General features: G+C 40.8%; 1 protein-coding gene across 3 annotated transcripts in view; it reads right to left on the bottom strand.

The window, feature by feature from the left end:
- UBA6 (ubiquitin like modifier activating enzyme 6) overlaps positions 1 to 16630 on the bottom strand; it is a 33065-nt gene extending 16435 nt beyond the window's left edge. Inside the window, exons 1-18 of one of the 3 annotated variants that reach the window (XM_054203016.1) lie at positions 16496 to 16630; positions 16059 to 16251; positions 13734 to 13796; positions 13122 to 13216; positions 12255 to 12283; positions 11407 to 11501; positions 10009 to 10120; positions 8827 to 8907; positions 8093 to 8215; positions 6103 to 6226; positions 4788 to 4891; positions 3938 to 4000; positions 2832 to 2908; positions 2079 to 2145; positions 1531 to 1674; positions 750 to 817; positions 393 to 471; positions 112 to 192 (exon numbers count right to left, since the gene is read on the bottom strand). In XM_054203016.1, coding sequence (XP_054058991.1) covers positions 112 to 192; positions 393 to 471; positions 750 to 817; positions 1531 to 1674; positions 2079 to 2145; positions 2832 to 2908; positions 3938 to 4000; positions 4788 to 4891; positions 6103 to 6226; positions 8093 to 8215; positions 8827 to 8907; positions 10009 to 10120; positions 11407 to 11501; positions 12255 to 12283; positions 13122 to 13216; positions 13734 to 13774 — 1383 coding nt within the window. In that variant the 5' untranslated portion in view covers positions 13775 to 13796; positions 16059 to 16251; positions 16496 to 16630. Of the gene's footprint in view, positions 1 to 111; positions 193 to 392; positions 472 to 749; positions 818 to 1530; positions 1675 to 2078; positions 2146 to 2831; positions 2909 to 3937; positions 4001 to 4787; positions 4892 to 6102; positions 6227 to 8092; positions 8216 to 8826; positions 8908 to 10008; positions 10121 to 11406; positions 11502 to 12254; positions 12284 to 13121; positions 13217 to 13733; positions 13797 to 15404; positions 15545 to 16058; positions 16252 to 16495 lie in introns of those variants that run through there. The other 2 variants (XM_054203015.1, XM_054203013.1) reach the window with 2 other exon arrangements.
- Positions 16631 to 16966: the final 336 nt, after the last annotated feature.

Here is a 16966-nt window from a genome sequence, read left to right as displayed (position 1 = left end):
GATCAACCTGAAATAAGGCTTAGATGTTAATATTTTAAGTAATCTAATTATTGTATTATTCCTTGCCACATTACTTTTTAATTAGCAAAGCAAGGTTAACAGGTGACTTACCAATCCTTTGTCTTGCCCAGTACCAACACCAAGAAGCGCAAAGTTTTTTAACATTTCACAGCCTATAGCTCCACAGCCAACCTAAACAAATGACATTTTTAGAGTCAGAAACGTAAATGAAAACCATGAAGAAGAGTAAAATATACAACTCCCATTATAATTTTGGGCCATTTATTCTGCAGTGGCACATGCCATCAGAGCAGCTCTCATTATTTTGAAGACAGTGGATATTAGCTGTATTGACAAAGCATGTGCAGAAAGTGTAACAACGTCATACTCACCAAAAAAACATTCAAATCGTGCAGCTTCTGGCACAGAGAGTCTCCAATACAAGCCCTCAAGGCATCATACCTATCTCCTCTATGCAGGCATAGAAGACAAAACCAGAAGACTAGTAAGTTGTCATTTATCACAGTAGTGTCATTGATGCCAAACTGCACTTCGACAGGAACTAAGAAAATCAGACAGAGTCCCCTATAATTCCTAGTCCTCCCATGCTCAAATATGACACATGTTCTCAACCCCAAGCCCGTCCCTCCAGCAAACAGCACTGAACTAACTTTAAAAGACATCTTCTGTGCCTGCTTGAGACTCAGGTATGAGCAACACATAAAACAGCAGATTGTAGTTATATTTACCGTGGGAGAAATTCTTCAGTGCCCATTTTTTCTAGAGGTGTTACAATGTCTAACATATCTATATATAGCTGTAAAAAAGAAAAGAAAAACTACTGTAAAAAAGAAAAGAAAAACTACTGTAAAAAAGAAAAGAAAAACTACTGTAAAAAAGAAAAGAAAAACAGTCATGTTATTTTCGTTTAAAAAGTGAAGTAAATATTTTCTATGTACAACACAGCTAGAAATTTAGAAGCACTAAGTTTTTACTGTCAGTGGAAGACTATACAGCATTCAGCTCCCTACAGTTCACTTCACCGTTTTAGTGGACAGGCAAAAGCACCTGGACACCGACGGGAAAAAAAGCTTGTTGAAACATGAGCTGCAAACTTTTGACTTCTGACGGTTACCCCTCCAAATTAGACTGTGAAGTTTTTAAATCTAACTTTATTCTAACACTCACCCTGAGAGTGACAGCACTGCTCTTACATACAGTAGCTTGAACTGGCATCTGGACTACATCACACCTTTTCAGCCATGCACTGACAAGCCAAAGCTCTCCTTGCTTGTGGGAAAACAGAATGGGGTGTCTGAACCCCAAATACAAAAATTTTAACTAAAACTGGCTGCACTTTTATTGTACACATAAAAACATTATCTTTTTTCCTAAATTCAGTCTCAATCTTTCCCCCTCCCCCCATTATAGAAGTTGTTCAGTCTATTTTGATCATACAGCAGTTACACACAACCATACATTTGTAACATCATTGTCAAAATAAAGATCCAAACCCAAAGACAGCCTTACCCACTGCTGCAACGGAGAAAATTTTCCTGTTACTGCTTTCAAGACTTCCTGGCTAGCAACACCACCCACTGCTGCAGCCAGAGGAGCCAGAAATCCCTGAGCAGTCCTAGACAGCCATTTCACTACATCTCCATTCACCTGAGGCTGAAAAATAAGACATAACAACACATTTATCCATTCAGTCAAGCAAGTCAGTGCTTGACAGTTTCATAGATTATTGTTTTTCAGAAGAGACAGACAAATTGTTTCACTCTGATTAGCAAAAAGGTTTCCAGCCAAGACAGATCCACTGCATAGCCTGTACTTTTAATATGCATTTATCTAAAAAATGGATTCACATAGCCACAGGATTCAGCTTTCATGTCAGGTGAACGTTCGGCTGAACCCGTGCTGAAACACCGTTCTGTTTCCTCAGTTCAGAAAGCCAACTGATCCATCTGAAGATGTACACAAAGACCAGAACAAGGACCAACAAATAAAGCATGACCTTTAGGCAAGTAAATGAGCACATCAAAAATGACTGATAACGACAATGATTCCTTACGCACTTTGTTTTCCAGTGTTTCACTTATGGACATGGCTATTTTCAGCATTTCTTCAGCATCTTGAAGACATCTACCAGGGTAGAAACAATAACGATAACTTAAACATTCCAGAGTCCTTCTAGAAACACATTTAACAGAGAAAAAAAGGCACTGGATACAGTAGGAAGAGGTTGGAAATTTATATTGGTTTTAACAGTGAAGATTAAAGATGCACTTCTAAATGTTACGGTTAGCTCAAGAACAGGACTCTTAGTGGAGAAGTCCATGTGCAAGTCCAGTCTTAAGATTTATACTTTGTAAGTAGTTTTCTCTTGTTTAACTCAAAATTATGCACATAAAGAACCACAGCTGAAAAAAAAATATTACTGCAAATGAAAAAAACCCAAACCCTTCAGACATTTTTTTTTTTAAATCCTTAAGCTACAGGGTAATTCAGGAATCACTGAAGTAACTTTTCCATATTACCCCAACGATGTGAAAAAAAAAAAAAAAAAAAGGAACAGAGAAAGACTTCCTCCAGAAGCATTTTCTGTCTACCTGGGCCCAGAAAGTGCCATTGCTATATTGGGAAAGCCCTTTTACAAACAAGACATGCATTAGGCAACATTTTTCATCTAGGTTTCTACTTCTCTCTTCTATGTCATCTACTAAGTACCAGACAGACAAGGTACCCTGCTGCACATCAAACCAGTAACTACAACAAAAGGAGAGTTCTGTCTGATTCAAGGCTTAGCAAACATGAGACTTCTGCCTTACCCAATGTTAGGTCTGCGACCAAAGTTCTCCTGGAAGTGGTTCAAGGCAAGCATGGCAACATGGATCTGCAAAGGTGCCTGTTAAGACAACAATAGCTGTTGAGCAGTTACAAGCTCGAGAAAACAGAAGGAAACAAAAGCAACTATTTGAACTCTTATGTTACCACTTCATTTCCCTGTCTCTTAACCACACTGCTACAAAAAAGTTTTTAAATAGCATTAAAAAGTGAATTTGAAATACCTTACACTAATGTTTTTTACAAACTGGGATTATAAAGTATTACTCAGTGGTAGCGGAATATCCTTCATGCACTTTCAGCACCTGCTTCAACTAAGTCCAACTAAAGAGTCCCCAAAAGAATTTAGTGCTGAAATTGGAAAACGCAGTAAAATCTTCTTTTAACTACACATTAGAATGCATTGCATTTTGCCAAATACCCATACCAAAGTCCAGTATTAAGAATCAAACAGGCAAGTCAGACTTTACATTATCAATCAAACAAAAAGTGATTACACGAACATTTTTAGTTTAAAATTTTAACGAGTCTAAGACTGACACGCTTCGCATGTCCATAATACTTAACTAAAATTGTGTTAAAGGCAAATACTGTTAGCTTCCTTTCAGATTTTAAAAATACCTCTGAGTAATTTTTTTCCAAAGAAGAAGAAAAATTATTCTTAGACTGTTAACTCCAGTTTCCCACCAACCTATGATCCCCTTTTTCTGACTATCCCAGCTTTGATGCCAGTGTCATTTTTATCAACTAAACATCATTAGATACATGAAAAAAAACATTGTGTCGCTTACAAAATTTACACTTATTAAAAACTGAGATTTTAAACGGCAGAGGTGGCTGAGCTATGCATTTACAACATACTTGGTGCAAATCAACGATAACAAGCCTCTGTGGTGATCTAAACCATAATATATATTCTGTGTGACCACACAAACTGATACCTCAACTCTTCTTTCACACTTTAAACTAATATTTAACTACTACAGAATAGAATTAGGAAATTAAGTTGTTCTACACAGAAAGCTGCAGATTACATTCCATGTAGTTTTAACATTAAAGCACTTATGCCCAAATCCCGCATGCTAATTACCTGAGGCTTGCTAAAATCCGCAACAAGACATAATGGATTTGTTATCTGCTTCTCCAACCGTTCCTGGAAAAGTAGAATTCATGGTAACAACACATCCACTTTAAGGACACGACAGTCACTGCTACCGGGCAAAACAATACTCTTCCTGGAGAGACTTAAGAACCCAATATCCTTTCTTACTAGTATTGCTATTACTCTCTCAATTATTAATGCTACAAAAGATGCATAAAATAATCATCTACTGCAAGTTTTGCCAATCAAAAATAATCAGAGAGGTAGTTCACATCCTAGTTGCAAGACCCATCACTTAAACTGCTTTGAGGTTGGCTACCAAAGATTTCATGCACAACTGGCTGTTTGCTTGTGGAACTTCTGCACTCAGGAAGAACAGGAAGATACCGCTTCAGAGAGACAAGATACTGAGCTGTGTATTCTCCTATTCAGAAGCAGCTGGTCCTCACTCCCAGCTTTTCAGAAGGTTTGAGGGCAGTCAAGATCTACTTTCTGCGGACCCAGAAAAGCACGCAGCACAATGCAGCTTGCAACTCCTCTTATCCAACTGTTCCTTCTTCTCAGAAGGCCACCAAGAAACCACATTCATAGACGTTCATGGAGTCCCCATAAGTACAGGGATAGGATGCCCATATTTTTTTTTCCCCTCTATATCAGCAGGCAACTTTGAAATCTTTCCTATTCTCTATGGTTTACTAAATCAGTTTTGCCATTCCTACCCAACAGAATTAGTGTGAACCCAAATTATGGGTAATGAAATCATGTATCTGCTGAACTCCGCTTCCAGTGCTCAGACCATTAACACTTAAGAACCTGGTAATGCCAAGCACACACTCACAAAGTAAAACGTCTTGGGCGTCTTCACTTGGACAGCTATGCCTCCATGTAAGTAAGGCTCCATATCCGACGTATTGCCAATGCTGAAGGAATAAGGTGACACCACTGTAAAGTGACGAGAATAAACAGTGACTAATTAATTAATAATTAGTTAGAATAATTAAAAGTGTCATTGGATACTGCAATTCTGCGTACAATAAACTCATGTTTTGCCAATGCTTTTTGCGCTGTAATTTTGTAGTGTGCAACCTTGCTTTGAAAGCATAAACACAGCTGATCCTCGTAACAGGATTGTCCCTCTCTGCCAGTTTCTGGGCTAAAGTATTAGTTTCACATGATCTGTTATGAAATAAGCTTTTTAAAGGGGTAGCATATTTAACAAGAATTCTGATGACCACAGCTCTGTAAGAAAAATGAAATCGCTCTCAGTTTTATTTAGACTGTGCACAGCAGTGTCCAGTATATTCCTCGGAGTAGGATTTTAGCCCCGTGACTAGAACAACAGACAATCAAAAAGGGCAGCTGGGGCATTTAAGTCACATTGTTAATTCATGGAAAACTGAAACCAAAAGCTGGGCTGATTAAGAGGAAGGAACTGAACGGCATCAGCACTAGCAAAACAAAAGGGTTCAGAGAGAACAGACTCAACCATGTGGTTCAAAAGGTACTGTATTTCCCTCAAAGCACAAAATACTTGAAAACAACCAACCAACCCCCATTCTCTCTTCTGCTCCAGAAAAATAGGCACTCAGATCTAGGAACTGGGCAATTCCCTAGCACCGAAAGGAACCAAGCAGTAGGTCTTGGAACATGCATGATGCAGACCACAGGAGGGTAAACATAATCACGAGAACCCCTTCAAAAGCATGCTTAGAAACAAAGTGATGTCAATGCACCGCTGTACACTTAAATTGTCACCCAAAAAACTACAAGGCAAACAGTTACAAAGTGGTGGTAATTTAGTCCAAAACCATGACAGAAGCACAGGCATTACTGGACCCTCAAAAAAACAAAACAGGTTTGTCAGCAAACTAATGACGGTAACCTCAGAGGCTGCCAACTTGTTTCCACTAGCTGAGAGTTTCCATTGCTCCTTACACAGCAAGATGAGTTTGGAAAGACTTCACTAAATGGAAACGGAGTCAAGGCAACACAAGGAAGATCAGTGCACCAGAAAGCCTTTTTTTTGTGCAAGCTCACTGGAGGTCTGCACAACCAAGCAGTCCTCTGGCTACAGTAACTAACACTACAGTGGCTAAAACAGGCCAAAAAATAAAAACCTTGCAAATAAGTAAGCAACAGTTTACCCAGTTTACCTGTTATTTGGTGTGTGGATCCATTTAAGCATGACATTCCATTAACTTCCCGAAAGGTTAAGAACTGTCCTGTCTCAAGCCTGTGTGGATGATTTTCAAGGCAAGTGACAATACCAGGATTTGACTGAAAGTGAAAATGGCAAAGTTAGCAAGGACGAAAGTGTCTTGGGTAAAGGAGTCATGCTTCATCGTAGACAGATAGCATTTTGGCTATTGCAACTGCAGCCTCTAATACTTTTAGCACCTCAGTTCTGCCATAACAAGGGAGTTACCTATAACTTTTTCAATTCTGTTGGTTTTTCAATTTAACAGTGTTTTCATGACACAGACACTTTCCTTTTTACCTCTTACAGTTCTCAGCATGTTAGCAAACTGCATTTGTTAGTTCTTAGCAGTCAAATTCATTGTTCTGTTCTGAAGTAGTAGCAAATTTATTTCCTTTTCCCAAACCTGAAATAGACTACCTGTACAAAGAAATTTTTAGAGACATTAAGAAATAAAATCTTGTGAATGGTCCTTATTACTCCATGCTTCCTTTCCATCTAATCTTAAAAAGGACACCCCAAACTCATTCTTAAAAGTTAGGAAGCTTACAAAGCTGGACGTCCTTAAATACAGGAAAACCACAGCCTCAAGCAGATCACAAACAACCAAGCTTGCACTTGCAGACAACTCAGACAACATCTCATCATGCTACAGGATGCCATGCCAACCTCCCATGCACACAGAGACCCCTCTGCAGTCAGAAGATGTCTCATCAAGACCTTATGGTGCAGCTCAGGCTGTAACGCAGTGGACTTGCAAGCAAGCCTGGCCTATAAAGCCTCCTGCTATCCCTTCTTGAGCATCCAATATTAGAAAGATTTCAGTTAAGTAGCATGAAACTTAACTACTGTGGACTACATTATTCTCTGTGGCACGGAGAATGGCAAATGAGTTTGACCACAGAAAATTGTTCTCTGATTTAGGGACAGAATGCCACCTCAACCCTGTCCACAGGACAAGAACAGCCTCTTCATGGTGTTTTTTGGTATCGACTTGTAATTCCAGTCAGTTTTACACTTCAAAGAGTGCAAGCAAGATACAACTAAACTCAAGTATCAGATTATGAATCACAGGATATATAGACACACAGATATATATTCATTCCTTGACTTGGCAGGCAATCAGCACAAGCCATGAAACATAACTGTGTACTCTTTATGTAATTAATGAGAACAATCAATCACCCATTACCTTTTAAAGATATCAAAGAACAGGCTACCCAAATCATCATATCGTGAGCTTTAATTCATATCAAACCTAACTTGCTATACAACCCCTTCCAGTTGGGTTATTATTACATCTAAACTGGAGATATGACAGAAGACTTGCTGTGAGGCTATAGTCTGGATCTGGACTTCCAGAGTTGAAAGAAGGAGATAAAGTTGTTTCCATTTATAAAACAACAATGCAAGATCAAATGGATATCTGGACATTCTGCACTGGAAGTATTAGCAATAATATCCTCTTCTTGTCACCTCTGCTTTAGTAGGTTAAAACAAACACTGAAATTTCTTTTCAAAGCAGGCTCTCAATCCCCTTGATCATGCCAGTAGTCCTCCTCTATACGTGCTGCAGTTTCTCATAAAAAGGGGCTATTTTCATGCCTATTTCAAGGCTTCCCGAAAAGGCTTAACCTATTCCCACACCAAGGCTATGTCCTATTCTCTCTGTATCTCCTGGTTTGTTTCTCTCTCTCTCTCACTCTCAAAAAAGACGACTCAATATTGTGCTGTTACATTGTACGCAGTGACCAGGAGGCATCAGTATGCTCTACAATGTTAGCACCTTATCACTGACACAAGAATGAACTTTGTTTGCCTCTGCTATAGAGCCAATTTTCAACTGCTTAGCAGGCTGCTGAAGTGAAACACTCTGCCTGGTCACATGGCCAATAACGAATCATTATAAAAAAAATTAAAGCAGCACAATGACTTCTATTCCTTACTTGTGTTATATTTGAAATGAAGATCTCCTTTGGCTCCTCTCCCGTTGTATCCAGCACTTCAAATTCATCACCGAAGTCACAAAACAATCGTGAACACATTCCATATACATCTGCACTGATAAACTACAACAGAATGTAAAAATCATGAGTATCCCTAAAACAGCACAAGCCAAAGGAATGACCTCTCACATTCAACCTTGTCCAAGGCTAGCAGGTTTAACTTCTACAGCAGAAACTTTTCACGTGCACCCAGGCCACTGACTACATAGCACAGCATTCATGACAGACTTTGAACCTGCATAAGCACTTCAGAAACCCGAACACAAAACACAGGAATCACACCAATATGCAGTGAAATAGTGAAATACTGCCATTTCTACTACTGTTACATTCGGTCTCAGCACGTTCTTTCAGGACAATTATGAGTTAACAGGGAAAACTATTTCTTTAACAGAACTTCTTGTGGTTTGTTTCTGGTTTTTGGTTTTGTGTTGTTTATTTTTTTTTTTTTTAAAAACAAAGCTACGGTTATCTGGGCTGATATCCAAATAACAGCAGATGTACGTACAGAGTAGAAGCATCGTACTCCCAAAATCTCATACTGATCCATCAACATGCTCTCTGCATAGAACTATATACTTCATAACCAGCTTTCTCCATTTCTGGGTGGAACATGCCGGAGGTCCAGAATGCTCATTGTACAGATTATTCATATGCTTAATTTTTTACATTACCTTAATAGGTGGCTGCTGAGCGTGACAGAAGTCATTAATCTTCTTCTGCAGCAACAGACTTACTTCAGTCAATATGACACACTGCGAACAAGAACAGAAATAAATCTAAGACACTGGAAGCAATCAACATCTTCAGGCTATGGAAAAAGTAGTACTAACAGTAAGTTACTCAGGTGTCCTGATTCCTCTCCCCCACACATAAACAGAGAAAGCAGTCTTGAGTCAGTTTTCTCATTACACATCAGAACAGACAAGTTACTGTTCCACAAGTTCTGGAAAGAAGATGAGCAAGAACAGGAACAGCAAATTCCCGCTTTTCTTTTTTTTTTTTTTACTGCAGCTGCGAAACTCAAAACCTAATTAGAATACTTACAAAACGGTTATGGATAATCTCAGAGAAAATGTAGATCTTGAATTTTAAGACTAAAGTTAGCAAAACAAACACAAATGATGCTCATCAGAGCATACCAAGAAGTCTGCACAAGCTTCAAGTACTGGTGCTCATCAAATTGCAGACATACAGTTTCTGCAAGCATTCTTTTAAAGTTTAGGATAGTATTGGGTTACAAGGCACATGCACTGCATCCCATTCAGTTATACATAGCTTATTATAGCTGGGACATTCAGAAACTTGGTGAGCTTGGGTATAACCGATAACCACACAGTAAAAGTTCCCAACTCAGCCTGAGCCATGCACACAGGGAGGAGACAGCTGACTGAACAACTGAAAACATCCTCATTCCACCACAGAGGAGCTTACATTTCATTAGATACATACATAAGTGATCTTTCTAATTATATAGCCTGAATTTCTACTGCCTGGAATACAGCAGACAAAATACATACAGAACCTCTGTGCTACATAGCTGCAAAAAAAAGTCACAGTTTCACCTCTGAACAGCAAAAAAAAACCTGTACGGCTATATCACTTATTGTCATAGTGAATTCCATAATAAGTGTCATAAGAAAATGGTAGGAATACAAAACCACCCCTGTAAAAAAAAAAAAAAAAAAAACAAGCATGACCATTTCATTAGTTCAAATACAAGACCTACTTCTTTCTTTACATCATCTCAAAATGTACTTCAAAGTTTTTTTTAATTTTATTTACTTATATAAAAAAAATCCAAGTTGTTTGCTCTGAGCAAAATACCACATAAAACTGCTTTAAGAGTGACATACCTGGTACTGCTTTAGAAAAGACAGATCTGTGGTTTCATCTAGTGGCACAGTTGATGCTGCTACATGGACATATGGATTGAGTTCTGCAATACGATGAAGTGTGGCCTCAGCCCTGAAAGAACAGCAACTTAAAAGTTTCAAACAGCAACTCTTTTTTTATGCATCTACAAAATGATATTTTCAATACAGAATTTCATACCACACATTCCCTACAGGTGTCTCCAGGCAAAAAAAAAAAAAAAACCCAGGCAATAACCACCAACTCATTTATTCACACTTAAATTCCTAGCAGATCTGAGGAAAACAGCTCTGTCCAATATACAACAGGACTCACTGATGCTCTGGTGTCATGCTGTTTTCTAGTCTCACATAGGTGTCTGAGAAAGCCCAAGGAAGAAATGCACCCTGGTCCCCACTATTAACTTTACAAGCTCCCAACTGTAAGAAGTGAAATGTTTGACTCAGACAGAAAGCCAGTATCAACCTAGACTTCCCCCAATATCTACTTGGGCACTGCACTGCCCTGGTTTGAGGTAAAACTGAACCAAGCTTCTGTTCAGTAATTTTACTTCTTAGCTAGGCCTCTTCTAATTCTCTGAAATTAACAGCATGTTGTGTTGAAAATGGTTTGTTTTCAGAGGGATAAGAGCGATGTTTACAGTTTGTGCCAAGGAATGGTATACAGAGAGACTCTTGCTTACATTTATTGCTGTAACAACCAAGGTCAGCTAATTTTGTTATTTGCCCCATTGGACGGTCGGAAGCAGAAAAGCGTAGAGGGGTCCCGACAGAGGAGTGGACAGGACAGGTGACCAAAAATTGACCAACAGGGGTATTCCATCCCATTTGCCCCATGCCCAGTATAAATGCTGAGGGATCAAAGAGGCAACTCTCTCCCTTCAATGGCCGACATCTGAGGAGGACCCTGTCTGTTCATCTGCCTTTGATCCTGATCCGCGGCTTCCTGACTTGATCTGTGGAATCCAGTTCCCATCCATCACTGTGTCCAGTCTGGGACTTCCCCAGTGCCTGATGGTGATGTTATCCTGGGAGCTTAATATGGTTTTGTATATACACTGTATCTATTTCATTATTTTCCTTTTTATTTTATTATTAATGTTTCATTAAAGTAGTTTAGTTTCTTCTAAACTCGTAAATCTCTTTATCTCTCCTCCTCCTCTCTGTGTACGAGAGGTTGGGGGGAGCATCTGTCGTCAGCCACTGGCCAATTTGGCCAAAACCACGACACACTCAAAGCCAGTAACTGCAGAGAAAGGGTTTAACGAGTGTTTGATACGTATTAGCACCACCAGGACGATGAACTGTTATTTTTGCCACTGATGAAACTGTTACTCCCGGTCAAATTCAGTCCTCCCTAACTTCAAAGGCTTCACGAACCTGTTCCTTTGACTGGTAATATCATCTTCATGGATGAAGAAGTTGATCCCCAAATCCCATTTTGTGCACTGCCTGGTGTCGTGAACCGTAAGAGCCTAAGAAAGTTCAGCAAAAAGCATTTACTGGCAGAAGTGTACATGGTCATAGCACCCCAAAGGATGGATCAAGCCCCACATGAAATGCTGGAGGACAAGCACTGCAGAAGATTTAGTCGTACCGTGTATAAGAACAAGCTCCTCCAACCTCCAATATGTACTTCATTAAGCATCTTCCTCCAAGCTTGCACTGATGAGAGCCTTTAAATACCGACGATTATTTTTGCCACACTGTGATTAATGGCCAATTGCAATCTGTAAATTAATGGACTCCCAAAACTAAAAACAAGTTTGGTTTGCTTTGAGTGGAAGAATGAGTTTTAAAAGGCTGCTCTGATAAAATTAATCCCAGCAGCACAAAAACAGTTGCACCCAACCATTCTAATGTCTACACAAAAGGCTTCTGATGGATGACAGAATAGGATAACATATTTTGAATAGTTTGGCTTTTGAGTTTATACCACTCCTTTTAGGAGAGACCACTCTTGTACAAAAGGATTCAATGTCTGATCAGCAGCTGGCTAAAATATTACATGAGGTATTTCAGAGTGCAGTAGACATTACCATGAGACTCAGACCATACCACTAGAACAAGCAGATTATTAAAAGTTTTCACCCCCAGGTCCTCAAATGTTTTGCAATCCTTCTACTGAAAGACAGTTTCAGAAACTTAAGATTAGCTAGCTAGTAGTGTTGTCCCTCTTTCTCCCCTTCTCGCCCAAGAATACCCAACAACAGAACTCTCTTACTTACCTTTACCCCAGCCAGAATTATATTTTTGGCTGAAAGAAAAAAAAAGAAACAAACAGAAAGAGAGGGACTATTACAGATTTCTTCCAAATCTGTAATTGAATAGTTACGTGGGTGGACAATAACAGTATGTCATTGCTAAGAACTTCACAGCTTAAGGGTTTGTTCTCTTTTACATTTGGCTCAAGCATTCTACGGCACCATTGAAAGCAGAACAACATGAGCAAGGTTAAAAAGGCTCTCTATATTTGTCATTTGTCAGCTGTCCATCCCACAAGCGTGACTATGGAGACACTAATGACAATAAACTGCAAAACTCCAAGACTCTATTCTGGCATCTGGTGCAGAGTACCATTAAAGCCAACTGAAAGCGCAATACACCAGGTAAGAACCAGTCAGGGCAAGTCTTGCTCATAAAGAGTAAGAGAACCTGTTAAGGAGTCTCTTCACCAAGGCATTTATGCCTTTTTCACCACATTTCATCTGTTTTCCTATCTCCCACCCCCCTCATTTCCTACATGGGGATAGTTCAGGCTATAGCTGTTCCTGTATTATATTCACTGATACTGATGCCTAAAAGAATAACTCAGATTACCCACCCTCAACCTCACCCAAGAAACAAGATTTTGGGTAAAGCAATCTGGCCCATGAAAGCACATTTTAAAGTAAAATTTGCAATGTTATTCTACTAAAAAGCTTACTAGAGAAAAGTTCCTGCACCTGCTCTGTAACTCACATGCATCAGGCACATATAGATTCACTCGCATACTTTGGACATGCTTACTACATCTAAAATCAGCTTTACAAGTATTCTGAAACAGTATGTTAGCATACACTTATGTCTGCTTAAATAAATGTTAGCTAACTTACCAATCTCCACACCAAGGCCACCTATACCACTCAGGAATACGTGGGACTGAGCCATCTTCTGCATTGCCGTGTCTCCAAGAACATACCTCTGGCGACTACAGCAAAGATAAATTCAGATCAAAACAAAATACAAATAAAGTCAAGAGTGTATGAACGCAAGTCAAGAATTCCCAGTCATTTCCGAAAAAGTTCGAATATTATCAGTTATTCTATCATCCAATCAGTTTTTAATCCGCAATACCAAGTTCTGCAGGTAAGTCTGCGTCACTAGTGACGAGTTCACAGTTCTGTTTAACAGCCCTCCATTCAACAAGCAACTGAGGACATAAAATTCATGAACTGTACAGTGCTTCAGTAAATAAATTTGTATCAAATGTAATATTTGCACTCACAATCCAAATAGTGAAATGCACTTAGTACAGACCTTTCCAGTGCCAGGATTTAGAGAACAGAAATAACTTTTAATTTTAAATCACTGTAAAACCTATTCAGTAGAGTAGGTTTTCTGAATTAACTATTGAAGACACAAGCCTTGTCTTTCCCTTAACTGCGTGTAAATGTTAAGTGTTGCTGAAAAGTCAAGAGCAATGCTTAAAAATCAGATATTCTTACCTATACAAAGCATCATCAATTTCCATAGAGTCTGCCGCCATGATGCAATGTGATTTGTTTACACTAGAAGGGTTACAAAAAGAAATAATCTGATTACATTGGATGCAATTTCACAGTTGGCCACCCCACTCAATTCTTCAGTAGAGGAACTGAAAAACACAAGAAAATGATGTTACATAGGAATCACTTTGAACATTAAGAAGCTGATAGAACACCACAGCATTTAAGCAATTAAAATGTGCAGGAGCCAGAAGACAAGAACCCCCATACTTCAATAAATTATTTCAAAATAGACAGCCATATTCCTTTCCCCACTGAGGAGACACAAGACTTCCTTCTTTTATTTGCTACAGTTAGATTTACTAAAAGTACAATTCCATTTTATATTAACAGCTCCAAGCTATTTAACTTGGATCTTCCTGATTGGTGCTTATTTAAAAAAAAAAAAAAAAAAGAAAGATCAAAGATCCCTGAATGACTAGGAATAATTATTTATGCTGCGTTATTTCTATGTTAATTGAAAACTCTTAGGAAACAAGTTCCTATTTTAGCTAGCTGAATAAATCAATACCCAAAGATCTGAATTAATACATCATTTAACTAAGACATCAAGTTAAACAGTTCGATAGGATTTAAAAAAAACAACCATAATCTGTGCTACTAAGGCCTTCAGCCATTAGTAAAGACTTTTTTCATTGTTAAGTTACCTTAGTGATAACTAAGCACTAGGATTTGGAACAAACTACCACTGGGCTGCTTGTTTCTTGTTATGCAGACTGGGAATTGATGCTTCCTAGACCTGGCAGGTGACTGCCACCAAACACAGGACAAGTAAAATAGACCCCACGTATGACCCAGAACACCAGTTCCCATCCCTACTACGAAGGTACACATCTTATTTCAATTCCCTACAAGCTGCCTTGGAAACCAGATGTGACTGACAACTCCCTCTCCTATGAGATTGAAAGTAAAGGCCCAGACATACAAGTCTTTTCTCTGAGAGCGCAGATATACCCTAAAACAGTTTTCAAGGCAATCCTGCACAAAGGTTAACTCTTATTTACTGTTCAGATGGGGCAAACATTTTAACATTTCTGATATGTGGCACCTGCAGCCTGTCACAACTTGACGACTACAACATTCTGACCTTAGATTTGTCCTTTTGAGTTTTTAGGCTGAATTAGAAAGCGCTGAAGTAACATAGCAAGGGACAGAGTTATTGAAAGCAAGCCACAAATCTCACCAGTTAAGGTCTTCCACAGGGTGGATATTAACTCCTACACGTAAGCTAACACACAAGACAGTCAACAGGAGGCACCTCCACTGCAACATATACCACCAGTCACCTGTGCCCTTATATAACAAGGGATGCAGATAAGCAATGCTAATGTTATCAGATCACCCCAGGATCTAGATCTCAAGCCAGAGAGCAACACACCTCATCTGAGAGGCACAGGCTTCAGTCCCTGCATAGGTAAAAGCCTTCATTTCACCCACTGCCTGGGACACAAGACTGGATGTTCCCCTCAAAGTAAGCCACCACCATTTCATTACAGCCAAAAGTAATCATCCCCGAGCTGTTCTGCTCCTCCACGATCACCCTCCACAAAAAGCACAGGTACTCTGGGACTGCCCAGCATAAACAAATTGTGGTACTAAGGATAAACCTACCCCTGGAAAAAACACCCGACTTCCTCTGCTGTGGTTGCTGACATCCATCTCATTCAGTGGTGCCCTCCCGGTGTTTTGTAAACAACGAGGATGTGTGATCAACCCATAAGAGAACCTTCTCCACCTGTATCACACAGACCCATTTGACAGTGGTTCTTCCAATATATTTATCAATTCCCATTCTTCTCCTGCATTCTCCGTTACAGGGCTGAGCTGCTGCCAGCATACCCATTAGGTACGCCAAAACACCTCCTTCCAAAAGGGGACCTAGTGGTACTATTGTCAGGTGCCTCTAGTACAAAGTTTTGTTAACATATTCCTGCATCCAGGTTATACTTCTCATTTTAGTTCAGCTGGTACTGAATCAAAGAAAGGCATGTAATATTGGCGGGGGGAGGGGAGCCATTCTAACATTATGTCCTAGTTCTCACCAGATGCTCAACGTTTATGCACTCACCTGTTTCCTTTTAAAAGGCAACACTATCAGTTTTAATGCCAGGCTTCTATTTAATTGTGGAAGTAATGCCCTTCATTTTTTAAAGCCTCAGCTGCTTGTGGGGCATAACCCAGGGACAAACCGAGCAGCTACATGTTACCAAGGACTAAGACGGTACGAAGAGCAGCAGAGGGGGGGCATTTCACAGTGTTTCTTACCTTCAAATCAGCACTGTCTGAAGCAGTATTAATTACTTGCTGATCAGCAAGCTGGGATGGCGGGGAGGCCTGGATTCATCCCACCTACCCAGGGTTTCCAGAGGCGGATCCCAGTCGACGCAGGCTCCCTGTTCAGTCGGCGGAGAGAGAGAGAGGACGGTCAGCCCCACCGACGACCATTAGCCCAGCCAGGCTATGGGGGAAAAACGACACCTCGTATCTACAGCGGGGAACCGCGACAGAAACCAACCCAACCCGACCCGGGCACCACAGAGCCAGACCGGCTGCAGCCCCCCACCTCGACCTACCGGCTGCCGGGGCGCCTCTGAGACGCTGGGAACGGCTAGCCGGCGGGCCGGCCTACCCCGGGCTCGCCTCCTCCCCCGCCACCCGCCCCAGGGTCCCCCCTCCTCGGCCCCGCCGCCGCCCGCCCTCACCACCGCGGCGGCCTGGCGCCGCGATCAAGGCCCGAACGCTGCCGGCGGCGACGGGGGAAGAGGCAGGAAGGGGGTGGGAAACGGCAACGCCGGTGCCGCGGCGCTTCCCCGCCTGCGCCGACATGAGGGGCCGGGCTAAGGCCGCCCGCCCCGGTCCGCCTCCTCCCGCCCTGAGGCAGGGGCGGGCCGGGTCGGGCGGCCTAAGCCCGGCGCGACATGGCGGCGGGTGGCGTGTGCGTGGTTAGTGCCCAACGGGAGACTCATAAGCCATTAAAAAACCCCACCGTGTTGTTAAAAATAAAACCCACAACCAAATCCCCGTTAGGCTCAAGCGTTGCCAGTTCAGACGACCAAGAGCGCTTCTGAGCCCTGCTGCTCAGGTAGCTGTCTCCATGTCCTGCAGGGGAGCAGCACCGGCAAGATGTCACCTACCTCAAAAACCGGCAAAATGTCATTAAAGGAGGCTAGGGA

Source organism: Rissa tridactyla, chromosome 5 (genome assembly GCF_028500815.1).
Source record: "Rissa tridactyla isolate bRisTri1 chromosome 5, bRisTri1.patW.cur.20221130, whole genome shotgun sequence".
Lineage (NCBI taxonomy): Eukaryota > Metazoa > Chordata > Aves > Charadriiformes > Laridae > Rissa > Rissa tridactyla.
Note: the sequence above shows the minus strand (reverse complement) of the source record. Positions and strands in the feature narration are given on the sequence as shown.